General features: G+C 40.9%; 1 protein-coding gene across 1 annotated transcript in view; it reads right to left on the bottom strand.

Moving 5' to 3' along the window:
* Nucleotides 1-5,153: 5,153 nt before the first annotated feature.
* Nucleotides 5,154-26,429, bottom strand: part of CAMK1D (calcium/calmodulin dependent protein kinase ID) — a 251,852-nt gene continuing 230,576 nt past the window's right edge. The window contains exons 9-11 of the mRNA XM_089524687.1: nucleotides 21,732-21,819; nucleotides 20,036-20,174; nucleotides 5,154-15,785 (exon numbers count right to left, since the gene is read on the bottom strand). Of these exons, the coding sequence (XP_089380813.1) occupies nucleotides 15,667-15,785; nucleotides 20,036-20,174; nucleotides 21,732-21,819 (346 nt within the window). The 3' untranslated portion in view covers nucleotides 5,154-15,666. The remainder of the gene's footprint in view (nucleotides 15,786-20,035; nucleotides 20,175-21,731; nucleotides 21,820-26,429) is intronic.

The following is a 26,429-nucleotide window of genomic DNA, read 5'->3' as shown; positions in this document are numbered from 1 at the left end:
TTCCTGGCCAATATCCTCTTTTCAACATTTGTAAAAAATAGAGAGAGAAATTCCCCCAGACTCTGCTATGCAAATTGAAGGTATAGGAGAAGCAGAGTTAGCCTCCTGGGAAGGAGGAAAGGCCACTTTCTTGAATGTTGTGATACAGTTTTCTTGTGGTACAATGTGTTGAAATGCGTATATTAGGTGCTATTGTACCAAAAAAAAAAAAAAAAAAAAAAAAAAAGAATAAATTAAATCAATGCAAAATGGATTATATTGGAGAAAACTGTCTGCAAACCTGAGGCCAAAGTTTTGCATAGCATTACAAGTAGCTATGAAGTTGTAGCTATGTTCTGTCTTCCAGCCTGATCCCCTAAAACTCACCTTAAAAGTCAAGCTAGCAAGGCATGGTGGGATGGTGTGTTGAACCCCTACCCACCAGTAAACCACTCCTTATCACACCATGGCTCACTGATGGGAAAGGGCTGGATAGGGAATAGAGATAGGGATGGGATAGGGAGATGGGTATGTTTAGCCTGGAGAAGAGAAGCTTAAGTGGTGATATGATAGCTCTGTTTAAATATTGGAAGGGATGTCATATTGAGGATGGAGCAAGCTTGTTTTCTGCAGCGCTAGAGAATAGGAACTGGAGCAATGGAGTCAAACTGTAGGAAAAGAGATTCCAGCTTTACATTAGGAGGAACTTCCTGACAGTAAGAGCTGTTTGACAGTGGAACACACTCCCTCGGAGTGTAGTGGAGTCTCCTTCCTTAGAGGTCTTTAAACAGAGGCTGGATGGACATCTGTCGGGAGTGCTTTGATTGGGTATACCTGCATGGCAAAAGGTTAGACTGGATCGCCCTGGTGGTCTCTTTCGACTCTATGATTTTATGATTATATGATCCCCCAGTAGTTCACTCACCAGCTCCACAGAGCTCCTTCACTCAGTAAGGCTACATGGTTTTTAAGTGGCAATGGTGCCACAATCATAAATGTGAATACGAACCAATTAAAAAGTCATAAGTTTAATTGACAACAGCATAGATGGCAACTGCAAGTATTTTCATTTTCATATTAAAATTTTGCCAATTTTTTGCAAATTTACAAATTGATGCAAAAAGTGAATGAAATCAGTTTAAAGCTGGAGGGTGGATAAAACTGAAACCATCCATTCTTACTTTTAACGTACTCTTAAACAAATGTAAGATATAATGAAATCCTTATCCAGTGACAATGTTCCCTCACTGGTATGGTTTTATTAACAGGTGGTGCCACTTTGTAGTTCCTTAGCTCCTTTTTAATTCACGAAGGGTGGGTGAATGGGCAGGGCTCACAGAGGTCAATTACTTGCAATCAAGTGAGGAAAACTGCTTAAATATCGTATGACTCAAATAATTCATAACTGAATATCATTGGTACACAGGAATTGTCTTTAGCCACACTAAAACATTATTTCCCCCTATGCCTTGAGAAGCATGTTATCAGGGCATCACAAAGATAGCCCCTCTTTCCCCATTGATTGGCACCAGCATTTGACAATCCAAATTATGCCACATCTGAAACATGAAGGTCTGAACTTCACCCTTGAAGTTGTCTAATTTTTCAAAAATGCATAATAAGCTTGGAGGCCATCACCATATTCTGTGAGTTCCATGAATATGTTATTTATGTATTAATGAAAACAATACAGTACTTCCTTTGTCTATTCAGTACCAGCTTCTTCATACATTATGGGCTATGTACATGTGAATATGCCTGAAAACATAACATATTATATTATCTTACATAGCAAAATGAAAGTAGCCCCAAGAAATGAATAGTTGTATACTTAACCCTCATCTTCCCCAGTTAGTTGCCTTCTCTGAGTTCAACAGGCCAGCACAGATTAATCGACTCAGGTTGCAATTCCTATGCACAACTATATGGGACTAAGACCAACTGAAGTCAATAGGCATTATTTCTGAACAAATTTGATTCAATGAATGATTGAACTGACTGAAGCTTGTGACTAATACATTATTCACTTGGAACAGGCCATCCGCAATTAGTCATGAGTTGAGGATGCTTGCCTCAGGCAGCAGTTTCTAAGTGTCATGAAATGAAGATTATTACCTGTTAATTTATTATTGTATTTTTACTGCTAGGGTGGGGATCATGTGCTTGTTTTTCCTCCCGGCCTCAGCTGCCCAAATAACATGACCAGCCTTTGGCACCCTGCACCTTAATTTGAGAAATGGGTACTCATCTGCTATGCAACCTCAGGCAGCAAAATTACCCCCTCCAGCCTTGCCAAAGCATCAAAAACATAAGGCTCCGTCCAAGAATTTCAGATTGCTTGCTGTCACAGACAAGAGGCTGATTTCATGGTTTCCAAACCATTTGAGCCTCCCCAAGCATAATCTGAAAAAAGAGAAGAGAAGAAAGATTTGTCTGAGACAGCTATTAAAATCCCTGGCATCAGGCCAGTTGGCTGAAGTGTCAAAGAAAAATGGCTGTTCCCTCAAAAACTCTCCTTAGTCATACTTTGTTTGGGTTTTAGTTTAGTGCAGTATAAACAAACCATCCTAAAATTCTTTTCCATCATGTTAGCTATAGTTGTGACTGAAGCTCCTATTGCATCTGGCTCACATTTTTACAACGGGGAGAATTACAGATACACACATCCTGCTACCTTCTGTCTTCACCCACTTTTCTATTCACATCAGAGTTAGGAGGGCTTCAGGCAGGATTTTCGGCTGAAAGCTATGAGGAAGAGGAGGGCACTTAATAGTTTTCCTCACCAGTTTCCAAGAAACTCTTTGCTACCAGAAGGGTTGCCAAACTGAAAATGGGAATGTGCAAAAGAGGGAAATTCAGCAGGTGCTATTTGTAATCTATTGTGGACTGGTCCTGGACCAAGCACAATAATGACTATGCACTGGGCTGAATCCAGTACAATACTGCATCATTGTGCACATGGGCCAGCTGGGCAGATACCACATCGGCCTCTCTACAACATCCCCTTGGTTACACCATTGCTGAAGCCTCTCTGGCCAAGCAGCTCCCTGCACAAGCCTGTCTGTGCGCCATTGCTTTTTCTGAAGTCAGAAAAGAATACCCTGACATGAGATAACAAGAAAGTGGTTGATCGCCCTTCTTGTTGGATCACATGGGTGCCCTGTTCTGACCCCAGCAGAAGTGCTGGTGCATTAGGCAGGCTTTGCACAGAGCTTCTGTCTGCAAGGTAGTGACAGCAATGGCTTCAATAACGGGCTACTACCACTTGCGCATGGGCAAGAGCTCCCATGTTGATCACATGGCAGAGAGCTCTGTTCTGACCTCAGCAGAGGCAACTGCACACTGGGCAGCCTCTCACATGGAGCTATTTTGCTGGCAAGGTTGACAAGCTGGTGATGGCAACACTGAGGGGGATGGAGCAATGAGGCTGATGTGGTGTCAACCTGGCTGGCATTGCATTGGTTTCAGCCTGGTATATGTGGTCGCCATCGTGGTTGATCTAGAGCCAGTCCGAGGCATAACACTCTGAATGGCCTCAGAGTAAAGGGCCATTACTTTGTATAATGATGTAAGCCATTTTGAAGGCTCTGGTTGACAGAAAAACAGGAATAGAATAGAAATTTAGAAATAGAAATTTTATTTATATACCGCCCTTCTATAAACCAGGGCGGTGTACAACATGAATATCATACACAGCAAGTACAATTAAAACAGCAAATACATTAAAACAAATACATTAAAAACATTCTGGCCAGCTTGCCACTGCTGACATAGTGGAGGGGGGAGAGGCTAATTGGAGCCTGTGTCAGGGAATGCTTGTGTGAACAAGAGAGTCTTCAGCTCCTTCTTGAACTGGGCCAGGGAGGTGGCCGAGCGGAGCTCAATGGGCAGAGAGTTCCAGAGGGTCGGGGCCGAGATGGTAAAAGTCCTCCTTGATGTGGAGGCTAGTCTGGCCCCTGGAACCCTCAATAGCTGCTGCCCAGATGTTCTGAGGGTGCGGGGCAGATTGTATGGGGAGGGGCGGTCCTCAAGGTATCCTGGGCTCAAGCCATTTAGGGCTTTATAGGTAATAACCAACACCTTGTATTGTGCCTGGAAGTGAATAGGCAGCCAGTGCAGATCTTTGAGCACTGGTGTTATATGACTGGCTCTGGATATACCAGTAACCAGTCTGGCTGCCATATTCTGCACTAGTTGTAGCTTCCAGGTGTGGTACAAGGGTTGCCCCATGTAGAGCGCATTGCAGAAGTTCAAACGAGAGGTTACCAGAGCATGTACTACCGTTTCAAGGTCCCTCTGGCCCAGGTAGGGACGCAGCTGGCGAATCAGCCGAAGCTGATAACAGGTGCTCCTGACCGTCGCATCCACCTGAGATGTAAGGTGGAGCGACGAATCAAGGAGCACCCCCAGACTGCGCACGGAGTCCTTCACAGGAAGCGTGATCCCGTTCAGGACAGGTGGAACCACCGCCATCCCCGGGCCAGGGAAACCTATCACGAGCACCTCCGTTTTCTCTGGATTCAGACTGAGTCGGTTTTCCCTCATCCAGCCCATTACCGACTCCAGACAGGCCACGAGAGGAGAGATGCCATCCCCAGTCACTGCATCAGTCAGAGACATAGAGAAGACTATTTGGGTGTCATCAGCGTACTGATAACCCCGCGCCCCATGTCTCCAGATGATCTCTCCCAGCGGTTTCATGTAAATGTTAAAAAGCATGGGAGACAGAATGGCTCCTTGAGGGACCCCAGATGTAAGGGCCCTCTTGTCGGAGCACACGTCTCCCAGCTGCACCATCTGGAACCTCCCAGAGAGGTAGGATCGGAACCACTGGAGCGCAGTGCCACCAATTCCCACCTCTACCAGGCGCTCCAGAAGGATACCATGGTCTATGGTATCGAAAGCCGCTGAGATGTCCAAGAGCACCAACAGGGGCACGCTTCCTCTGTCAATGCCCAGACGGAGATCATCGACCAAGGCGACCATGGCCGTCTCAACCCCGTAGCCCGCCCGAAAGCCGGTTTGAAATGGGTCCAGATAATCCGCTTCGTCTAAGATCGATTGAATAGAAGTTTAACAAACAAACCAACATATGCCTCCATTTATATCCCTCTCACCATTTCTCATTCATGCAGAATGTAGCCAATATGAAAATAAAACAGCTCAGAATAAGATGGTTTAATTTTATTTATTGGAGGAAAATCATTCTCATTATCCCTTAAGTTATCATTATGATAGAAATCTTGATATGTATACATGATTGTCAAGGCAGAGAATAATTTGCAACAGAGCCCCATGGACATTTTGCAGCATCGCAAACTCCTAATGCAGGTTAAACATTTTGCAATGTCTTGTTACATGCACTGAGTAAATATACATTTTCCCTTCTCCTGGAACAAGAATGGTGTTATGGAACTGAACCAATCACAAGATGTATAATATTAGGCACACTGACATTCCTGGGTTAAATTGGTAAGCTTTGTTTCTCTTAAATTTATTTTATAAAACATGCTTGCATCATTGTCTGTATATTTGTGTGTATGTTTAAAACATTAAAAATAATGTTTTGCAGTTAGTGCTGTTTTACGATTAATTACAGGGTGGTTTTCTTCTCTGTGATAACTGAAAATTTAAAGTCCCAAATGAATGCATGTGTACATGAAACACTGATTCTTGGCTAGAAACTGTAATATCTGCCAAATTTACGTCACAAGTCATTGGTCATACATAAACATGTGACTCTAGATGGAAAAGCACTTTGAAAGAAGCACCTGGCCAGTTTAATGGGGCCTAGTGATAGTCAGATCCTGGAAAAGTTAGTTATTTGGACTACAGCTCCCAGCCAGCATGGGCAATGGACATGATGGTTGAGGATGAAATGAGAACTGCGGTCTGAATAAACAGCTTTTCCAAGCTCTGGCAATGGGGACATACATCTTCATTTATACTGGGCAGCATGTAAAGGTGTATCTTTAATACTTAGATCCCCCTTGCTATATTGGGGCCAAAAGCTTGTATCAAGTTTAAGGATGAAAACCTACTTGGAATCAGATCCCACTGAACATAAGGAAACTGTTCAGTCAACATGCATAGAATTGTACTGAGCCCTGAACTAGCATGGGATTTAGTAACAACCAAGGAGGACCTACTTCAAGTTCCAACTTATTCGTAGGCTGGATTGATCTTCTCAGAGCATGTTTGACATGGGCCATTTACATTGATTTCTTTCACCCTCATGTCACCCTGTCTTCATGACACAGGGCCACAGCTCCAATTTGTCTGTGAACTGTCTTCGTGCGGCAAGGCAAATTAGGCATTGAATACAGGCCATTCCTGACTTAAATGGCATTTTAAAGACTCACTGTTTGCAGTAGATTTTCAAGGGAAATCCAGAGCACTCTGGAGTGATGCCAGATGGGTCATTAAACAAGTGTCCTGCTGTGCCACCCACTGTCATTGGCCACTACCTTTTTGGTCAGAAAAAGGTACACAGCCATGTGACTGATGCCGAGTGCCTTACTTTTGATCTCAGAGAAAGCAACTCAAGCCAGCAGCAGCAACGCCAGGTGGCACAGCAAGATGTTCATATAGAAAGCTGACTGATGTGGCTCCTGAGTGGAGAGGTGAAGGAGGGAATTCCCGGGAAGCTTCAGTCAGAATACACTAGGATCAGCCTGGAATATTCTGGCCTGTGTAGACTTGCCCTCAGTTGCCTCTCCAACACTGCTGTTTCTTTCTGTATGTTGTTTTCTTGAAATATTTGCCTTTTGAAGTCACAGAGTTACCCAGTTAGTATGGTGGCCATGATAGCTAGGAGTCTAGAAGCTGCAGTAAAAACCCTAACCTTTTCAAATTCTGGCTCACTTGGCTTCTCAAATTCTTCAGACAAGCAAAAACATGCCTCTTCTCTTTTGCCTTTGGAAGTTAACCTTTTACATTTTTCGTCTTTCCTGTTTTGACTGACTGGTTTCTGATAATGTGTATAGGATTTTTATTTTTGCCACTTGCTGTTTTACGTAATTTTTACCTTCTAAAACGGTGCACTGCTTTTATATTCTCAAAGAATTTTCATCAATACAAACAGTCAATAGGTTGCCATTTAAAATTTAAAATGTATATATGTATGAGCTTGCAGTTTCACAGTGTGAGAAACAATTCCAATGGCTTCTCTGTAATGTAGCCTGTAATGGGCTGTCCGCACAGGCCAAAAAGGCCCATGTTCCCCCCCAGCCTCACATCATCGTATTCAGACAGCACAGAACATTAGCCCCAGGCTAGGATCAGGCCAGGGTCTAGCAGAGCAAACATGGATCTGGTAGATCTGGCCCAATCCCAGGTCAAAGGGGCCTTAGCCAAGTCAAAATGACCCACTATTTGCTACATGTAGATCAGATGACCCCGCATGCCCCTTACCTCTGTTTGCCATTGGCGCAACAGAGAAGACCTCTGTCACCGTGTCTGACTTGGAAACGGGGCACATGGCTATGTGGGTGCAAGTAGGTGCCCCATTTCTATGTCAGATTTGGCGACAGGGGTCTTCTCACTAAACTAGCTGCAATGGTGGACAGAAGTAAGGGGTATGCAACAGTAGGAGATCCATAGCAGGAGGATGGGCAGGCTTGTAAATACCCAACCATTTTTGCTTGGCCCATGCTATCATGGCCTGTCTGCTCAGGGCCTAAGTATGTTATGACTGAAAATTATTGACCTTCTACTCTGCAATGAGACTGACATATATGTGCAGCTGCAGCTAAGTATTCCAGGCCAGCAACCAACTCAGGGACACTGTATATGCCCTAGAAATCAGTGAGTCTGGTCTGGGAATAATGTGTTATTTAGCCAAGTATGCACATGACTCACAACAATAAGTATAATGTTTAGAAACTGGAAAAACGGCATCGATATGAAATCACAAATTTGTTTAGCTTATAAGTGCTATAAATACATGCGGCTAGCATTTGGGAAGAAAACAAAAATGAAACCATTTTGCTTGTTTCTGATTGCAATCCAGAACGGAAAGATCAAAGCAGCCAGCCAACTGAGAATGAAGGTGTATGTCAATCCTTGGCGCAGATCTATCCCCCACATTTTGATCACTTTAAAATTTGTTTAACTTATCATAGTCAATGCTTTGAACTTCCCACTTCTTTTCACTCTTAAAATCATCGTACTTTTTTTGACAAACAAAAGCAATAGGACTCAATTCTGCTTTCAAACAAAAATTTCATTACATTTAATTTTTTTCTCCCATTTCTGAGCACAGATAATGACTCTAAAACAAAGAACAATGGACAGTGTGTGTGTGTGTGTGTGTGTGTGTGTATGAAAGAATAAAATTAGCTTTTATGATGAAGTCCAAGTTCAGGTGAATGGGCACTGTTGGTATAACAGATACCTCACAAGGGCATGCTTACTGCAATAGCTCCCCCTATGAATTTGCTGTTTGATGGTGTGTGTGTGTGTGTGTTGGTTATGGACGAGGTGGAAGTCACATTGCATTAGAAGTCTATGTATGTGATATTTGTTGCTGAATATAATTATTATCATTTTCACCAGAGTACAATTTCTAGAGTTCTCTGTGGCAATCCATGATAGTTAGCTTGTTTATTATATGCAGCTTTCCCCCAAATTAGAACAAATTATTCAGTGCTTGGTTCTCTACTGACTCTTTAATGCATATGAAGTGGGTTATAATCTTTCATATGGATACATAGCCCTGGCTCACTTCACTTTTTTTCTACTCCAGAGACACATAGAGCTTGTCTACACCAGTGAGAATACTCCAGGCTGCTTCCAGAGTATTCTGGCCCGAGTTGCCCTGGATTCCCTTGGGTACTTTTGCACTCTGTAGTGATACTAGTCAGCTGACTATACACATGGCCCCACTGTATTGCCTGCCCCCACTGAGAGTTGCTCCCTCTGAAATAAGAAACCAGGTGCCTAGGGTCTGGGTATCTTGTTGCAATTTCAGAGAGACTCACACCTGTAACAGTGATGCTGGGTGACACACTTGGGATGCAAATGTAGACAGCCTCCCCGTATGATACAGAGTGTTCTGAGTTTTTCTGCAAAACCCGAACTAAAAGGCAAGTTTTTAAAAACAGGTTGAAGAGAGGGATAGGGCAGATCTAGTGTGGAACCGGCCTTACATTGTGAAGACAGTCCGCAATTAGGGATTTGGCCCTGCATTGTGAGGACAGGTTGCCCTGAAGACAGTTTGAGACCATTTTATTTTGTTCGTGTAGATGAGCTTTTAAAATGAACATTTAAGCTTTCTTGGCTTAAAAACTTATAACAACATCTCAGCAAACTGTAAACCATTAAACCGTAGAACTCAGTTTCATATTACCTGGAGTGGCATAGTTGCTGTCATCTTTGAGAATTGCTCCCACTTTTTTCTGGGTGATATGTCCCCAATCAGCTAGTTAGAACTGCTAGATGCCATGCTGGTATAATAAAAAACCACAATATCATGCAAATTGTGTGAGTGGGATCATACGAAGTACAATGTACGGTTGTAGCATTGGTAGTTACTGCAGTTACACTACTTGAAGGATGGTAACTGAAGGTTAAGTAGAAACACACTTTTTACATGCATTTTTAGTTACATGCCTCCTATTGGTTCTGAAGATAAAGAGTTCCAAAGAGTTAATGCATATTGAACTCCCAACAATTAAAGATTACATGAAGTTGTCATTTACTTCCAGCTGTTTCAGGGAAAAAAGCAAGAGAGAAACAATGTAAGGAGACTTCCAGACTAGAAGGCTGGGAAATATGGTGGACAGTTTTTCATTGAGATACATGAGAAAGACTTTGTGAAGTGCAACAGAAATTGATTAATTAAAAATTAAAATTAAAAAGACATTCTTATCTTTGATGCTTTGCAAAATACTCCAGCCCTTAGTTTCACAATTTGTAATTGTTTCATGCATGCAAACTCTTATGCAGGCTTGGTTCTATAGATATAGTACATTCTGCTAGATAAATGAAAACTTTCCAGGGCAGCTGCCCCTAAGAAAAGAATAAAAAATGTACATGGCTTCAATTGAGTAGAGGCTTTCAAACCCTGAGGAGTCTCTTTCAAGTCTATTCACCTATGAGGAAACCACTGTGCATTGGCTGTGGAAGTACTGCAAAGGATTCTGGAGTATGTCTTGGGGAATAGATGCATTTGCATGAAGGCTGGACAGATGGGCTTAGGTATTATTTTGTGAAAACTGAGGGAGAATCCTAAGACACTCCCATCTCTTTTCTGGACTACTGAAAGGAAAGAGTGGTAATAGCAGACAAAGCTCACTTGTTCAGGTCTTTTGCCTTTACCCATCTTCTCATCAAGGAAAATGGGAGACTGACACTTTGGGCCCAGCCCCATGTTGCAAAGTGTCTCTGCTTGCAAAGCCCGAGTGATGTGTTGACATGACACACTGTATTGGGTTATAGTTTGTCCTCCACATCCTTAGCATTTCTATGCTGAGGCTGCAAATCTTATGAGTGGGCTGTTTGCCAGAACATTTGCCTTCCTTAGCAGCCCTATACATCTTATCTCAAGGAAGGCAAATTGCAGATGAGAGCTGCTGAAGTTTCGTGTTTTAAATGCAGACTTGGTGGAAGTGTCTTTCCTCAATCTCTCTCTCTGACTCTCATTCTGTAGGCACAATGAACCAGTGCATAGACAGAAACCTCTCTAAATAGCTGATATCTTTCCGAAACAACCAAGTCCAGAAATTGGGAGAGGGGGGAAGTATTAACCATTGCCATGCTTTATTCATTAAAAAAAAAATGCATTTAGCTGCAGTAAACGATGGGCCATATTTTATGGAACCAGATACTTTTTCCATTCAGGGCACAGACAAAAGCTTACAACTTTGGAACATGTTAACATAAAGTTAAGCTCAGAAAGGTAAGTTTAGAAACAGCTTAACAGCTGGAAACATGCTGTGCAGTTTCATGCATTTATTGGACATTTTTGTGTCACTGTTAGTCCAGCAACGATTTCCATCTGAAAACCAACATTTGTTTGTTCTTCGCCATCTCTTGTGGTGATGGAGGTTTAAACTAACCAAATAGGAACCAAATAGGAAGAATAACGTTACACCTTGTCACATCCTAATGTAATGTAAAAAAAGAAACATACATTTCAGCTATTTGGACTCTGACACAGTAGTGTTCAGATTCTGAAGCGTGGATGTAACCAGTGATATAAAGAATTAGCCTTAATTGGAGAACCTTTGTTTTAGAGAAAACAGAGACACAAATGAAATTTCTGTAGAGAAAAGGAAGAACTAAAGCAGATCACTAAGCTGACATGGGTTTTTAAATAAGAGAAACTTATCAGCCACAAAGCCTTGTCTGTATTACTCAGATTATATGGAAATGACATGGGACAGCTTTTACATTTTAATGCCTTGGAATAAAGGAAAACAATAAGCTGTGAAGAATGTAGGAAGGCCTCTGATCTTGACACAGAATGTATTTCCACTGCAATTAAACACTTTTCAGATCCTTCAGTTTCAATGGGAAGCACTTCAACACATGAACCGTTGATACCAATAAGTATTGGTAGTGCTTATACTACTAAAATTTTTATTGTGACACGTAGCTTTGGGTGGATTGTTCCCTAATTTTGGTTGATTTGCTGATATCTGCAGGATATCTACTGGTCTATCTTTTAATCACCAAGAAACCTTAGCATGGGGAATTTTGTGTCCTATTCTCACTAGAATCAACATCATAGATCCGGCTGTCACTAGGCTATGTAAAGCTGAACTAGATGCATTCTGAAAGGACAGGTTACAAATATTTGGTTATTTCCATTAATCTCAGTTTATATGTGCAGGGGATACTTTGTAGAGGGCTTTGAAATGTTCAGTCCCCTTCCAACAGTCTAGAGAAAACCACAGCACAGCAATAGCTAAAATTCTGTCACGACGAGTTCCATTTGCTTTTAGCTCTAAATCCATAACATGTGGTTTTGAGTTTGGTGTGTAAAGACTTTGACGATGGAGGCAGGGTGAGATGTATTCAGGTTATGGGAGAATCCTAGATTTAATTAGTGGGACTGTTTTATGCAGTCAAGATGCTATTGTAAAATCAAATGGTAACAAGAAAAGTAATTTCTGAAGCCATATACCAGCTGGTATAATCTGTTGTCAGATTTACAAAGTCCTATATCTTAAGTATTAAATATCCACAATGAAAAAGTCAGCTGCATGTTAAGAAACTCTTGTTCAGTCATTGGAGATCACATTTCTATGCAAGGTGCAATATAATATTGTGACTGCTGGACATTTTAATAGCTACAAATCACGAACAGGTCAATACTGAGATCTCTCACGAGCAATATCGTATGGGTGTGTGTGTAAGTGACACAGGGTCTGTGTTGAATGCCGAAATCCTTCACAAAATATTTATTTGTGGTTGTATACATTCAGAAGTGTTTTGTTCAGATGGAATTAATCTCTAAGTACCAGATTCTTGGGATAAAGAACAAAGGAAGGCCTTTATCTGTATGCTCTTCTGTGGAAGAGCCAGAGGTATCAGTATGAAAACAACATATGCCATGAGATGGACCATTGATCTGGGTGGCAAGAGAACTCTTGCTGTTATGGACAAGACAGACCATACTGTTACATGACTTACAAAAATAACCCATACCAAGTCAGACCACTGACCAATCAAACCTAAGAATTTTCTCTAAAACAACTGATGGCAATTATCCAAAGCTGAATCCAACCCTGTTATCAAAGAAGAGCTAGGGGCAGACGTTGTGGCTCTCCCGATATAGTGTGGCTCTAAATCTCATCAGCCTTGCCAAGTTAGGCCTGATGGGAGTTACAGTTTAAGAACATCTGAGGGCCATATGTTGCACTCTTTTGTTTTAACCAGATGGCAACCATGAATCTGAAACATTACATATTTAGACCAGGGATGATTAAAATATGGACTGCCAATTTCATCCCTAAATTGGTTTTTTCTTCCTTGGACATGTCCAGCAGTAGTGGTTTTGTGCTGGGGTGTCATCACCATGACTGCAGTAAAAACAGGAGAACTCAAAGCCAAAAGTGGACATCCAGTTACTTGTTTAAGCTCCTCCTCCTCCTCTTCTTTTTTTTCTTCTTCTTCTCCTTCTCCTTCTATTTTTGGGTCTCACCCAACACATAGTGGGGTGCTGAGAATGAAAGCCTGGTGCTAAGTCCACCAATGTTGCCCAACCCTCATCAGAGCATGTCTTTCACTTCACAGGCACAGATGTGGGCCATACTCAGGGTCACAAAATAAGCCTTACGATCCAGAAATGTGGTACACTGTGGTAGTTATGAGCCAAGATGAATGATCATCTACAGTGACACATCTTGTGTGCCTGTTATCCTGTTCATGCGGATAAGCCCTTTCCTCACATCTAGACCTACATGCTAAAGCCCTTGGTGCAGTAAGCATTAACAGTAATATTTACAGCCCTTCCATTGAACTTTTCTCAGAGATGATAACAACAGAGGTTTAAAACAGCTTAAAAGGGAGAACTTTCAGAAGCCATTTCTAACATTTCAGAGCACAGGATTTTTTTAAATGCTGTTTTGGATGATCCAGAACAAGTGCAAAGAAGAAGCATGAATATTTGTGTTCCTAAGAAGGAGTTACCCATTTTCATTGCTGGGGGCAGACTTATGTACCTTCCTGAAGAGAACAAGTCCTTCATGAGGCCTGAAATCCTATGAAGAGGAGGCACAAGTCCACAACACTTCCATCCCTGCCACTTATCTTCAGAACCACCTGCAGAATACATGTTAGAATACAAATGCACAACAACACATCCAGTGAGAAGTGCTGACATTCAGTGCTGTTGACTAACCATGATATGCTTCTCATTAGGAGACTCTAAAAATGTTATGGCTGGCCTGACTTGTGACAAGAGACAGCCAGAGTAGTCAACCTGCTGCTCTCTCAATGTTTTGAACTCCCATATAATCCAACTAGCATGGCCAGTGATAATGGATTAAGAAAACTCATATAGACCAAAACATCAGCAGGGAATGAAGTTGTCTACCCCTAAATGAACAGCAATCTGGGCCAATTCATACAACTATTCTGCTAGGATACAGTCACAACATGATGATTAATTTACAGCAACTAGTGTTGTGCATACTCCACCATCATCATAAACAGCCACTCTCCTCCCACTGAGACTTTCTAGGAGGCTTTGAAAGAACTGCCAGAGAAATATTAGAGCATTAATAAGACTGGTCTCCATACCATGAAGATCAATATATGGTGTCACCAAGATATCAGTATGGTTACATGAAGACATTCAAACAAAATACAGGTAAGATGATTCTTATTCATCCAACTCAAATGGGCTCAGTGAGGGCTACTTCACATCCCCATGTACATGCATGTATGGCAGAGATGGAAATAACTGGGAGTCTGGCAGGCAGCATGGTGCCATTTCAGCCTCCTCTGGAGCTCTGGAGAGCTGCACTATGCTGCTATAGTCACTATTTTGAGTGACCAGAAGTGCTGTTGTGCAACATTTCAAGGTGGTTTTAGGCATTTGAACACATTTTTTCCACATCTTTGGGGGGATGCATGGGGCCCTTGAGGGGTTGGTTTTCGAGGTTTCCACTGGGACCCCCAAAAATGATACTTGTGGGCTGCTCAATTCCCACCTCTAGTGTATGGAAACACATAACTGTAAACTGTCTTGAGATGATCACACATGTTGCTTCCACTTCCTTGCTGAATACAATCTCTCCTGGCCGCTCACCAAAGAAGGCTGTGCTTTGGGATGACGTGGGCAGAAATGGCATTGGTATAGAACAGGGTGACTTTAAGGTAGGATTAAGGATGTAACATGAAGCTTATATGGAATTGGCAGAATCCCACGAGACTTCTGATTAAAGAGAGAATCAACCATTTGTCCCCATCCACTGTGCCTCACTGCCTTGTCCCTCCTACTCAATGGCTAGCCCTTGGCTGTGGGTTCGCAGCACCACTCAGAATCAGTGAATTGCAGAGCAAATCTTCATTTGATTCAAAGGGAGCCAATCCTTGTATCCATGTCCATTTTCACAAGAAGAGGTGGAGAAAAATCAGTCTTCACCATCACTACAAGATTCATACAAGTTTGCGATCTAATGTTAGGAACTATATCTTGATTCGAAAGATTAATACAAAATTCTGTATACTCTCTACCCTGAATATAACAGACCTAGCTGAAAATATGGATAAAAAGAAGAAAAAAACATATAATGCTTGGAAATTACCTCTAGTTAAATAATCCAGTTGAAACCTTCAGTTAATGGGAAAAAAGAGCATGTACTGTTACCTACATTGAGAATAGAGTAAATCATTCAGGAATTAACATGAAAGTCCATTAGGTAGAACATTCCTAAATTCACTGCCCCAGCACCAGATACTGTTATATCTGTTCCACAGCCCTCTCCCTCCCCAAATGCTCAGAGTCACTGCAGTTTGTGATAAATGCAACATTTCAGAATTGCAGTATAAAATATGGCCATTTGTTAAAAAAACGTCTTTCCTTCTGGTCCTTTGCTGAGTTTTCAATGCAGGATGAAATCACCCAGGAGAAGGTTTGCCTGCCTGCCTGCCTGCCTTCTTGCCCACCTGGGCATTTCCCCCCGTCTCTGACCTCTTCTTTGGGGGATGGGTAGGGTGCAGGGAAGCTCTGGCTCACTTGCTCCCTGTATGCACCGTTGTTACTGTAGTTGGCCTTGGTCTCCTCTCCCCTACAGTAGAAATGCCAGATGACGTTGATGATGCAAAACTACAGGGAGTGGATGGTGACATACCTGAAAGAGAGGACAAAACATAAGCTTCAATAAGCAAACATACAGCCAGGGTTTGTTTTTCTTCATTCAGCCCATTACTTCTTCCAAGCATTCATTCAGAGGAAACACATTATCCTTAGCTGAGGCTGTTTCTGATGGCATGGAGAAGTATATGTGGAAGACTAATTAGAAGTCTAATGTCTAGTAGAGTTTACCTTATGTTCTGCAGTAATTATCCAGGCAATCCTATGGCCTGAGGATGGGGAAAATAAACAGTACAGAGATGTAAAGATGATGGCTAGGTTGTATCTTGTGTCCGTGATGTAAAGCAGGGAGCTTAACGGTAGGTTCCTATTTTTGTAGCAGCTTCCCCAGGGATGGGAGTTGTACATGCCCACCTGTAAGAAGTGCCTTTTCACCAAAACAGGAAGTAACTATATGTCACTTGTAGATAATATAGCATATTATGCAAGTTCTGTTCCTCTTTAGCAACCAGACTTCAAAGTGTGCTGGGGGGGGGGGGGGGGGCTCTTTGCCTGTCTGAAAAAAATATAGCAAGGATGCCAGTCTAACCTCTTTAGGAAGGGAGTTCTGGAATCTGGAAACAGCCATCAAGAAGGCCCTTTCTTGATTCCCACCAAAGGTATCTGTGAGAACTGTGAGAGAGAAGGAAGGGCCTCTCTGGAAGATCTCAAAACACAGAACTTTATTGCACGGGCCCTAGAACGGGCCCATCACATTCCAAAAAGGGGGCATGACAAGAATGGGATGGGGCTAAGAATGGATCTTATCGCACAGAGTAATGCTGCTGCTGCCGCCAGACATTCCCATCGTGTTTTATATCTATCCCAGAGGGGGCGATTTTGGGGAACGCTTTTGAACAGTTCTCAAAAATCGTTCCCTCTGGGACGGAGGTAGAACGCGATGGGAATGTCCGGCAGCAGCGGCAGCGTTCCCCTGTGCAGTAAGATGCGTTCTTAGCCCCATCTCATTCTCGTCACGTCCCCTTTTTGGAATACAACGGGCCCGTTCTAGGGCTCATGCGGTAAAGCTCATAGGCATGTTCACATGGGAGAATACAGTCCTTTGGATAACCTGGACTTTTGTCATTTTGGCCTTTATAGGTCATAACCAGCACTTTTAATTGTGCCTGGAAATGGACAGGCAACCAGTGAAGTTATAATAGTGACAGCATTCCTATCATCCTGAAGAGTCAAAAAGGTCTGCAAAGAAAAGTTTAGTTTCTAGCCAGCCATTCCTTAGGAGCACTGTCGTTAAACTGAATGTGAAAAGCAATTGGAATGACAGTCCACATGTCTCACTCATCCTCCCCACCTGTGCTTCCCTGCAGAGAGCAGGGTGAATTCATGCATTCCTCACAAAGCAAACAGACACAGTGAGTGTATAAAACTTTACATCTTGCAATTCTCTCAGGAACCGAGTCTGATATTTCATCTAATCATAAATATACCCAGGAGTATACTTTTGTAATTGCATCCATGAAGCTATTAACATTTTGATATTTTAACATTCTGTTATTGGGACGTCTTTACTTTATTTCCACTGATGCACTTGCTTTTTAATTGTAAGATCAATCATTTTGTTGTTTTTCTTGCATTAGCTGTAATTTGCCCTGAGGGTATTGCCAAATAATGTAAGTAAATCAGCTAGATAAATAAATACATAAAGCAAACGTTTTTCATGCTTTAAATGGAAAGTCTTGGTGTGAGATGTCAGAATCTTTTGCAGACCAAAGTCTTGCATTATTTTGCATAGGTGAACCAGGGGAACAAAGATAGTTCACCTTAAGGGGTCACAGACACTCTCACACAATGATTAATTTGAGATCTGAAGTAGGCATGCAGTCTTCACAGTTCTCCCAGGGCTTACACTTTTCTTACAGTTGTTTATATTCTTATTTTCACTTGCTATACTATTGATTTTACAATGCTGAACTGAGAGGGGCAGTTGTACTTCAGGGGTCTACACTATCTTGCAATACACATAATATTTCCCCATGTTGGTGAGAATCCTTTCCAAAGTAGTAACAGCTTTGCCAGCCACATGCCCTAATCAGGAATCTGGCCATTACCATCTAGTTAAATTGGGATCTTGTGAACTTTCCAATATCCAACGGGTTCAATGTGTTTTGGTGCAACCCACTTTCCAACAATATTTCAATACAATATGGTTGAACATATTTAAATGCACTGGAGAAAGACAAGTGCAGGGTGATTCAAAAAGAATGGTGCAAAAGTAAAACTGTTTTTATTAGGTTTTGCAACCATCTTTTTAAATCACCCTGTAGAACTGATCTGCACCTGTATAGAAAGCAATCAAAAGAATATACATGAAGAGAAATCCTATGCATATCTACTCATTACATTCAGTTTTACTTACTCCCAAGTAAGTGTGCATGGGATTACATTTTTAACAGGATATGTGCAAACTTTTCATGCATCCATTATTGTTCTGTATTTGAGAATGTACTCCAAAACCTATCCAGTACCTCCCTGAAGTTCTACATGGCCAGAACATATCATTAGGGGAGGGGGGCAAACTTGTCTGTTAGGAAAGCTCCTTCTCTGTTATTAATTTTCTAATTAAGGAACCCTGGTAAGCTTCCCAGGAATCCCAGCCAGACCAGTTTGAAGACCTCTGAGTAACAGTAAACCTGAAGGAAAAATTGAACCACCCTGAAAACCAACTTGTTTGGGCTCCTTTTTCCAACATTCTTTGCAAATATTTTTAACAGGTTTTCCAAAGAGGAGCTCTCAAAATGAGCAAGTAGCAAAAAGCTCTTAAGGTTTTAGCATGAAATGCTTTGGAATCTTTCAGTGTCTTAAATTACAGCAGCCAAAGAGATTATGAGCCTATTAACCTGCTTAACCAGTCATTCTAAAGCCTTCTGTAGTCAATTTACCACTGTATATTTTGGGCACTGGCAAATGTTTAAAATAATGCATGTTTTTCCTTTCTTCTTCCTTATCCTGCCCTACTGTCTCTATGGTCAAACACTATTATTGCCATTTAAGAATGTGTAACAGTTCAGAAGGAAGGGGAGAAGAAGAACCCCTTCTTCCAAAGTCTCAGATTCTCTCCTGGGTTTGTATTCAGATGCTGCATGACAGAGTGGAATAAATCTTCAGGTATTTATGACATGAGCTCCCTACAGGACTGAGCTGTTGACCAGCATGTAAATGTTTTTGCTTCAGAGAACAAGCAGTGTTTTTTTGCAGATAAGAGGCATCCTGTCATTCAGATGTAAGTGGCAGTTGTGTGGTCCAAGTTGAGCACCAGGGAGACGTCTTGTGCTTTTATGAGCAAGAGATTTTGGCACTGGGTTAGATCCCAGTGCTGTTAAGAAACACACACTTCAGTTATAATACTTCAAAAATGTTTTGTGGTGAGGGGCCATAGCTGAATGATGGGGCATGACATTTGAATGCAAAAAGCTATGTCTTCACTCTCTGACATCTCCTGTTAAAAGAATCAGATGGGAAGTGATGAGAGAGAACTACTTCTCATACTCTGGAGAGGTGCTACTAGTAGACAATACTGGTCAGGATGGGCAAACAGCCTGCCACACCAAGGCCATTTCCTAATGTGGGAAGAGGATGTGGTTGTGTCCTGGTGGTGGATTTCTCATAGGTATTTGATTAGCCACTACGTGAAGAAAATGTTTGACTACTGGTAAATAGGTCTTGGGTCTGGTACAGCCCTATTCTTTGTATGTATATAAAACTTTGTTGTTTTGTGCCTTCAAGTAATTCTGGACTCATGGCAACCCTAAGGCAACCCTACAATGGCATTTCTGATGATCCAGTGGGTTTCCAAGGCTGAGCAGAATATCGAACTCTGATCTGCAAGCCATAGTCCAACACTCAAACCACTACACCAAGAAGCTCTCATATATCATATATTGTCCTACAGACAATAGTTTTGAATATACCTCATATATCTATTTGTCTAATCTTTTAGACATGAGGCCATGAACTCTTCAAATCAGCAGGACACTGTAAAGTCCACACTGGAGGACTACTAAAGTCAGAGAGGACTTCACTGACTGCTTACTGAAATCCTATCAGCTCAAGCCATTCTTGAAAGAAACAATTGAAGCTTCAGGCTCAGAAGTATCATCTTATCAAGTGGAATAGATGGAAAGGTGTTTTAACCTAGGCTGCTGACAAGGAATTCAGTCAAACTAGGAGATGATAACAGAAGATGGCCTCCAAAAACCACTGCAAGCCAATTGTTTATTATATACTCACAATCTTTCCTGGCTGTTCCATCAGGTAGTGGGTTGGCCAGACTGAGGGAGCTTGACATGCTTACACTTGAACTATCCAAACTGCTGCCGAGATGTAACTTTCTCATGTGTCTCACAACTGCTGTGGCATTAAAGGCTTGCTGGAAAAGTATAGAAAAAGAATAAATAGAAAATTACTTATGTGTAAAAGAAATAAATAAATGCAAGTTGGGCATTTATATGACCTCTGACATTTGATGAAGGGAAATAGGTGGCACTCCTAGAAAATACCACCAATACAAAACAGAATGAGCCCTTTCATAAGATCTGGTATCCTGCTGTCCTAAAAAGTCATTGGGTGATGGTCATACTAATGATTTCAAATGGTTACTTCAAAAACACTTAGCTTCATACAATATTGAAGAAATGTTTTCACATTATGAAGCCATAAACAATATGCACATTTCTATTGCCAAATATTTCACACCCAAGTGCAAAAGCTTTGAAAGTTTAAGTCAGAGGAAGGAACTGTGCTCCCCATGGGTCACATACAGACCTTTGTAGAGGTCCAGTGCAGTTCTTGGGAATCACCAGTGACCTCCTAAAATATCCTGAAAGATCATTGCTAAAGCTCCAAAACATGCTTAAAAGGCTGTTTCATGGGTGTTTCACCCCCTCCCACAAACAGCCAGACTCTGTGCCAGAAAATGTCTTATAGGCAACTGATGATATGGCATCACTTCTGGTGGCTCCAAGTGGTGGGTGCTCCATGATGGTGTGTAAAAATTTAAATGCAGCCCTCTGGAGTTTGGAGTATATCCATTTTTGCAAAGCTGTGATTTCTAGTGTCCACATGCAAAGCTGTGATTTTTTTTTTTTTTTAGTATCCACATAGGACAGACTGAACCATGCCAGTTGTTGCTTCACTGTGTCTGAAGCATATTACTCAAGAATATGAAACATTACAACTCCATCAATACCTTCTATGCCTCTAGGGTTAAAAAAAGCCTCCTTCTTTCAATTCTTCATCCTAGATCTAAGGATCAATTGTATATGCAATCACAATCACACTGTCTATCTCTAGAAAAGGGTAAGTACACACCTTAGCCATCTGTAACATTATTACCACAGAAGACTACTTCCTACCTGAGAGCAGCAAGAGATGGCAAGTGAAACCAGAATATCAGTACAAATTCTTTACATACCAGAAACAAGTTCATAGGTATTTTTATTTCAGGGAAAGTTAATTATACAAAAGTCTGATTGAAATTAATCAGCTATATTAATTTTCATTTGCTTTAGTGAAATTAACAGTTTAAACTCCATTTAGTTTTATTTAGATCAAGGCTAGTGCCAAATATGTCTTTTTGCACTTAAATATACGTCACTGGAAGGATATGTCACTGCAAGTGACGTATTGGTAAAGGATGGAGAATGAGACTGGGAGATCCCACCCACTACCCTGTCAAGTTGTAAAACAGAAGGAGAAAAAGAATGGAAAATAGCATGGCTTCATTATCTCTCTGAAGACCTTTCCCAGGACCTAGGAATTTCTTCACAAAAGAATGACACTGTTCTGCCAGGCTAAACTTTTGCACTGAAAAGAAAAGGAATTCTTCTAGAAAAGGGCAGGGGAATGTTCATGTTCAACTCCATAACAGGTTTCACTGTAAAGTTAAAAGTCAACAGTGCAGTCAACTGAAAACAAAACAACTTACTCTCCATTTGCTTTTTGCAAAGTTCTTGCGAATCTGAGCACTGACGGATTCATGGATGTTTTTACTAAGTGCTGTGTCTCCAGCAATCCTGAAAGAAAGGGGGGGGGGGAGAGATAAAGGAGACATTTGACAGGTGCTTCTTTCATAATCTCTTTCTCTGCCCATCTCTCTATCTTTCTCTTTTCTTCACTCTACAGTAAGGGTAGACAACTGTGGCCCTCTTGATCTTGTTGCATTGCAACTCTTATCAGGTTACATCAGCATGATCACTGGAGTTGTTGTTTAAACACACCTGGAAATCCACAGCTGCCTGCCCTGCTTTACAAAAAGAGAAAGGTGCAATCCATTTCTGTTAAAATCACATGAGTTTTAAACAAACAAATAAATAAAGCTCATCATAACAATTAAAATAATTATCACTTATGTAGTAGTATCTGTACATGTATTTTGTGGAGCAATACAAGCAAAGAAAAGGGGGGTTTTCTTCTGAGAAACGTACATTGATTTTGCACTGTAAAGAAGCAAAGAAAGGGAAGGAAGAGGCAAGGAACAGAAGTGAGGGTGATAAGAACTACATGTGAATATGACCAAATCCAGATACACACATTAAGGGTTTGTGTGCTTTGGATGGGAATGAAGAGCTTCTCAACGTCATCTTCAGTTTAGCAACTTGCTGTTTTTCTTTCCTTAAACAATGGAACCAGTATATCTTCAGACAGCTTTATGCTGGGCCAAAAAGTGGCAGAGGAAGCTTTCCCCATCTCTATTTCCCAGCCATCCTTCTGTTAAAAGTATAAGAATCATGGCTGGAAGTCAATGGCAAGGGCTTTTGTGAAATCCAGTTTCTTTCTTTTGAGCTAAGATCAGCCAGCTGGCTTGCTAATAATTTTTCTTTCTCAAGACATGGAGTCATTAGCCAAAAGCACTCAAGATCTGTTTGTGTTGGAGAGAGTCCCTTGGCACCGACAGGAGTAACCATGCCTATCTTTTAATCAAAACTAGTAATGGACATCCGAGATTTTACTAGGGATGCACAAGCTGAGAAAGATAGCCCAGTCTGAATGGGATGCTCTCTGACATCATTCCAACTCTCACATTAATGATTTAATGCACCCAAAGGGACAAATTAAAGCCTTGTATGGTAATGTTACTCTAAATCAATGAAATTTCAGATGCCTGATGCAGCTATCAATGGAACACTAAAACAGGTGACCACAAGTTCTAACCAGTGGAAAATATCAGGGAGAAGGGGTTGATGATGGAAGAAAGAGATGCTACGCTAATTTCAGAAGACCATTTTCCAGCTCTTTCAGATACCTTGGGATGCAGGACACAAGGAGAGGGCTCCTATAGTGATCCATAAAATACCAGTAAATCTAGCACCAGAACATCCTAGATTCCCAAGAAAGCTTTTTCTTTTTGCCTCTTTAAAGCTTTAATGGAGAGGCATAATTAAAAACAACAACAACAACAACAACAACAACAACAACAACAAACGGAGCACTATGCACCCAATGCTTAGGTGATGATGGGTTATGACCCCCCTCCCCTTTAAGGTGCTTCTTGCTGGAAAGCTCTCTTTGCTTCAGTCCCTGTGGACTGCCTGCTGGAGAAGCTCTGACAGATGCCAATCTAAGCTTATGTTTCTTAGGAACCGGCTTGAAGGATTCCCTGTTCTTTCCGGCTGCACTGGGCTGAAGAGCTAAGTGCGAAGAAATGGATGGTTTCTTGGCCTCTTGGATTTTTCTTTTTACATGGCCAAATCCCACCAATGGTATTTGTCAGCCTTGATTCAAGTAGTAATGCTCAGAAGCCTCATTTGGCTTTTGTGAATACATTAAAATCAAATCTATGGCAGTCGTGTGAACTGTTAACTTCTGTGAATTGTGGAGTTTTCCCTCTTCTTGTTGAGGAACTAAATTTAAGTTCTCCTTGCTGCAGTATGCAGGGATTGATGGTGATGGGAAAAATGTACCTCATTGCTTTACAATCCCTCGCTTTAGCTTTGGGGTGCAGTTTAAAAATCCTACCTCTTGACTATGAACCAATATTCTCCACCTTAAGTCCATACATTTATCTCTCACCAGGGCAAGTATCTCAAGCTGGAAACATAAACTGATAAATTTCCATCCTTTTAGTCCATGATGTGCATGCAACCCTTTTGTCCAAACCATTATTGACTTTAGGACCATAAAAAGAGCTCTGATCCAACAGACTAGATCTTACGTTCTTAAGATTAGTAATGGTGGACAGGAACTAGGGAACCTTGCCCATCGTTATTGGTCTTCATGTTGGGGAAACCTTGATAAACCCCTGAGGAACAAATGTATTTTTTCAGAATACAGTTTAAAAACTAGGTAACTAGTTGACCAGGGATTTAGTGAACATGGCCCTGGCCCTGACACTAAGCTTCCCCTTCAATTCACAGCAAAAAGTAGGTGCTGGGCCCATTCTCAGTTTGCCCAGTCCAACAAAATCTTACAATACATATAATACAGACAACACTTTTCCTAAAACACATCTCTCTAACCTATCTTTCCGAATGCTACAAGGGAATTTCTTTCAGTCTCACTCTCTTTCTCTCTTGCAATCAGCCTAGCTGCAGCTACGTTTACAGTTTTCTTTATATCTTTGTGCCTCTCTAGTCCCATCCCACTGTTCCTTCAAGTATGACTGATTTATTTCCTACTATTCCTCTGTGTCTAGAAAGAAAAATAAATGCCATTATTCCCCAGTAGCACAGTAGACAATCAGATGGCAAGACTTATTTCATCCTTTTCTCCTTTTCCCATGAGTGGTGGTTTGATTTAACCTTAGTGTCTAACGCTCCAATAATCCCCCAAACCAGTCAGCTATCTGGTGAAAGGATAGCTATTTAAAAGCTGGTGAAAAATTTGTTATGATACTGGTCTGGTTTTAAGCAGCTGTTTTCTTTTTCCTTTTGATTTTTCTAGCATATTTTATAACGCTTTAATGTTAATTTTTGCAGTGCAGTTCTATGCGTGTAAACTTAAAAGTCCCATTGAGATCAATGGAACATAAAACTGGTTTAGGATTACAACTTTCCAGAGTAATTCAATGCATCTTCATTTGGACGCGGGTCCTAATGGGAATGACTCTTTAATAGGTGTGTTTATAATTGTGTAGTTAGGTTTCATTCTGTGATCTAACTCAGAATAAATCCATAGACTAAATTCAGTAGGACTTATTTTTGAATAAATATCTATAGGATTTTTCCCTTAATGCTTTAAGCATTTTGTAAACCTCTTTTGGCACTCAACTAAAATGAGGAAAACCAATAGTTTACAAAAGAAACTTGTTGGAAATCCTATGTTGCTATAGCAAACAGAAAGAGGTTTATTAGGAGTGCCTTATGATCTGTGACCAAAACTATTTTTGCTGGGTCACTAACCTTAAACCAACCTGCTTCTCCAGGTGACAACTGAAGGATTAACTTTGGATCAAATAGCTCTTTGGCACTATTATTAATGAAGATGTGACTACAAAACCAATGATACTAATCGGCTCCTTACCCAACATTTTAAATAGGATGAACAAGTCAAAGGAGAGGTATTTCAAAAAACCACTCACAATACATAGGGTAGGCAGCATACTGAGGCTTGTCTAGGATGCCCAGAGGCTCAGGTCTTAACCATGTTGACAAAGATTAATGAAAACAAGCTAGTTTCATAAACAAGCAAACTTGGTAAATGTTAAAGTTGACTTCTTTCATTAATCTGGGTTAAAATTAATCACAGTTTGTCTAGGTTTGGATTACATGATTCAAAAAGAAAATCAAAACTACAGGTAATTTTGAAAATGGAAGGAAATGTTTCCAAACTCTTCCTTTCATCTATTTCAAGAGATGTTTAGATGTACACCTGAAATGTATATGGTTTAGTCTTGGTCTCTGTATATAACATGAGGCTGTAGATGTACACAAAAGGGAACATTATTATGTGTTAAACATTACAAGCAAAAGAAAGGGGGACTGGTTTTTTTCCCCCACAGGCCTTTATGGGGTGTAGATGTTCTTGTCTGTCCCAGTATACCTATGGATGATCTACTGCATGCATTCTCAACTGCACTGTTTTCAGAACTTTTGTGTTCTGAGCATTAAGACAATGGTATTTAAGAAGAATCCATGACAAATAAAGCCCTGGTAACTTTTTAAAGTGACTTCTTTTTGAAACTAATGTTTATTTTTAAATTACATTACCAAAACACACACACAACCCTACAAAATCTTTCTGCTGGTAAAAGCTCCTTTGAATCCATCATCTGGATGATAGGAAACATGAAGCTTGTTTAACAGATAATGCATCAGGAACATAACTGCTGAGACATATATACATCCAGTACCAATGGGATTCCAAAATAAACAGAGTACTAGGATAGGCTATATAAGAGCTTAAACTAATGTTATAAACATCACCAGTTCTCTTTAGGGAGTCATTTCACACTACATAGGATTGTCTGGGAACCAAGCTCCTCTGTAAATCAACATTTTTTACAGAATGACAGATATAATCCTTTCACATAAACAGTTATTAATGATGCAAACATAAAACTAAGGGTCCCGCTATGTCAAGTATCAGTAAGATTCTGACAAATTAAATTGGGCCTTGATTTGCCAGGTATATTATTATTATTATTATTATTATTATTAACCTTTATACTCTGAATAAAATGTTTCTT

Source organism: Sceloporus occidentalis, unplaced genomic scaffold (genome assembly GCF_023333645.1).
Source record: "Sceloporus occidentalis isolate IW3139 unplaced genomic scaffold, rSceOcc1.0.p SCAF_5, whole genome shotgun sequence".
Classification (NCBI taxonomy): domain Eukaryota; kingdom Metazoa; phylum Chordata; class Lepidosauria; order Squamata; family Phrynosomatidae; genus Sceloporus; species Sceloporus occidentalis.
This window is presented reverse-complemented; position numbering and strand designations above follow the sequence as displayed.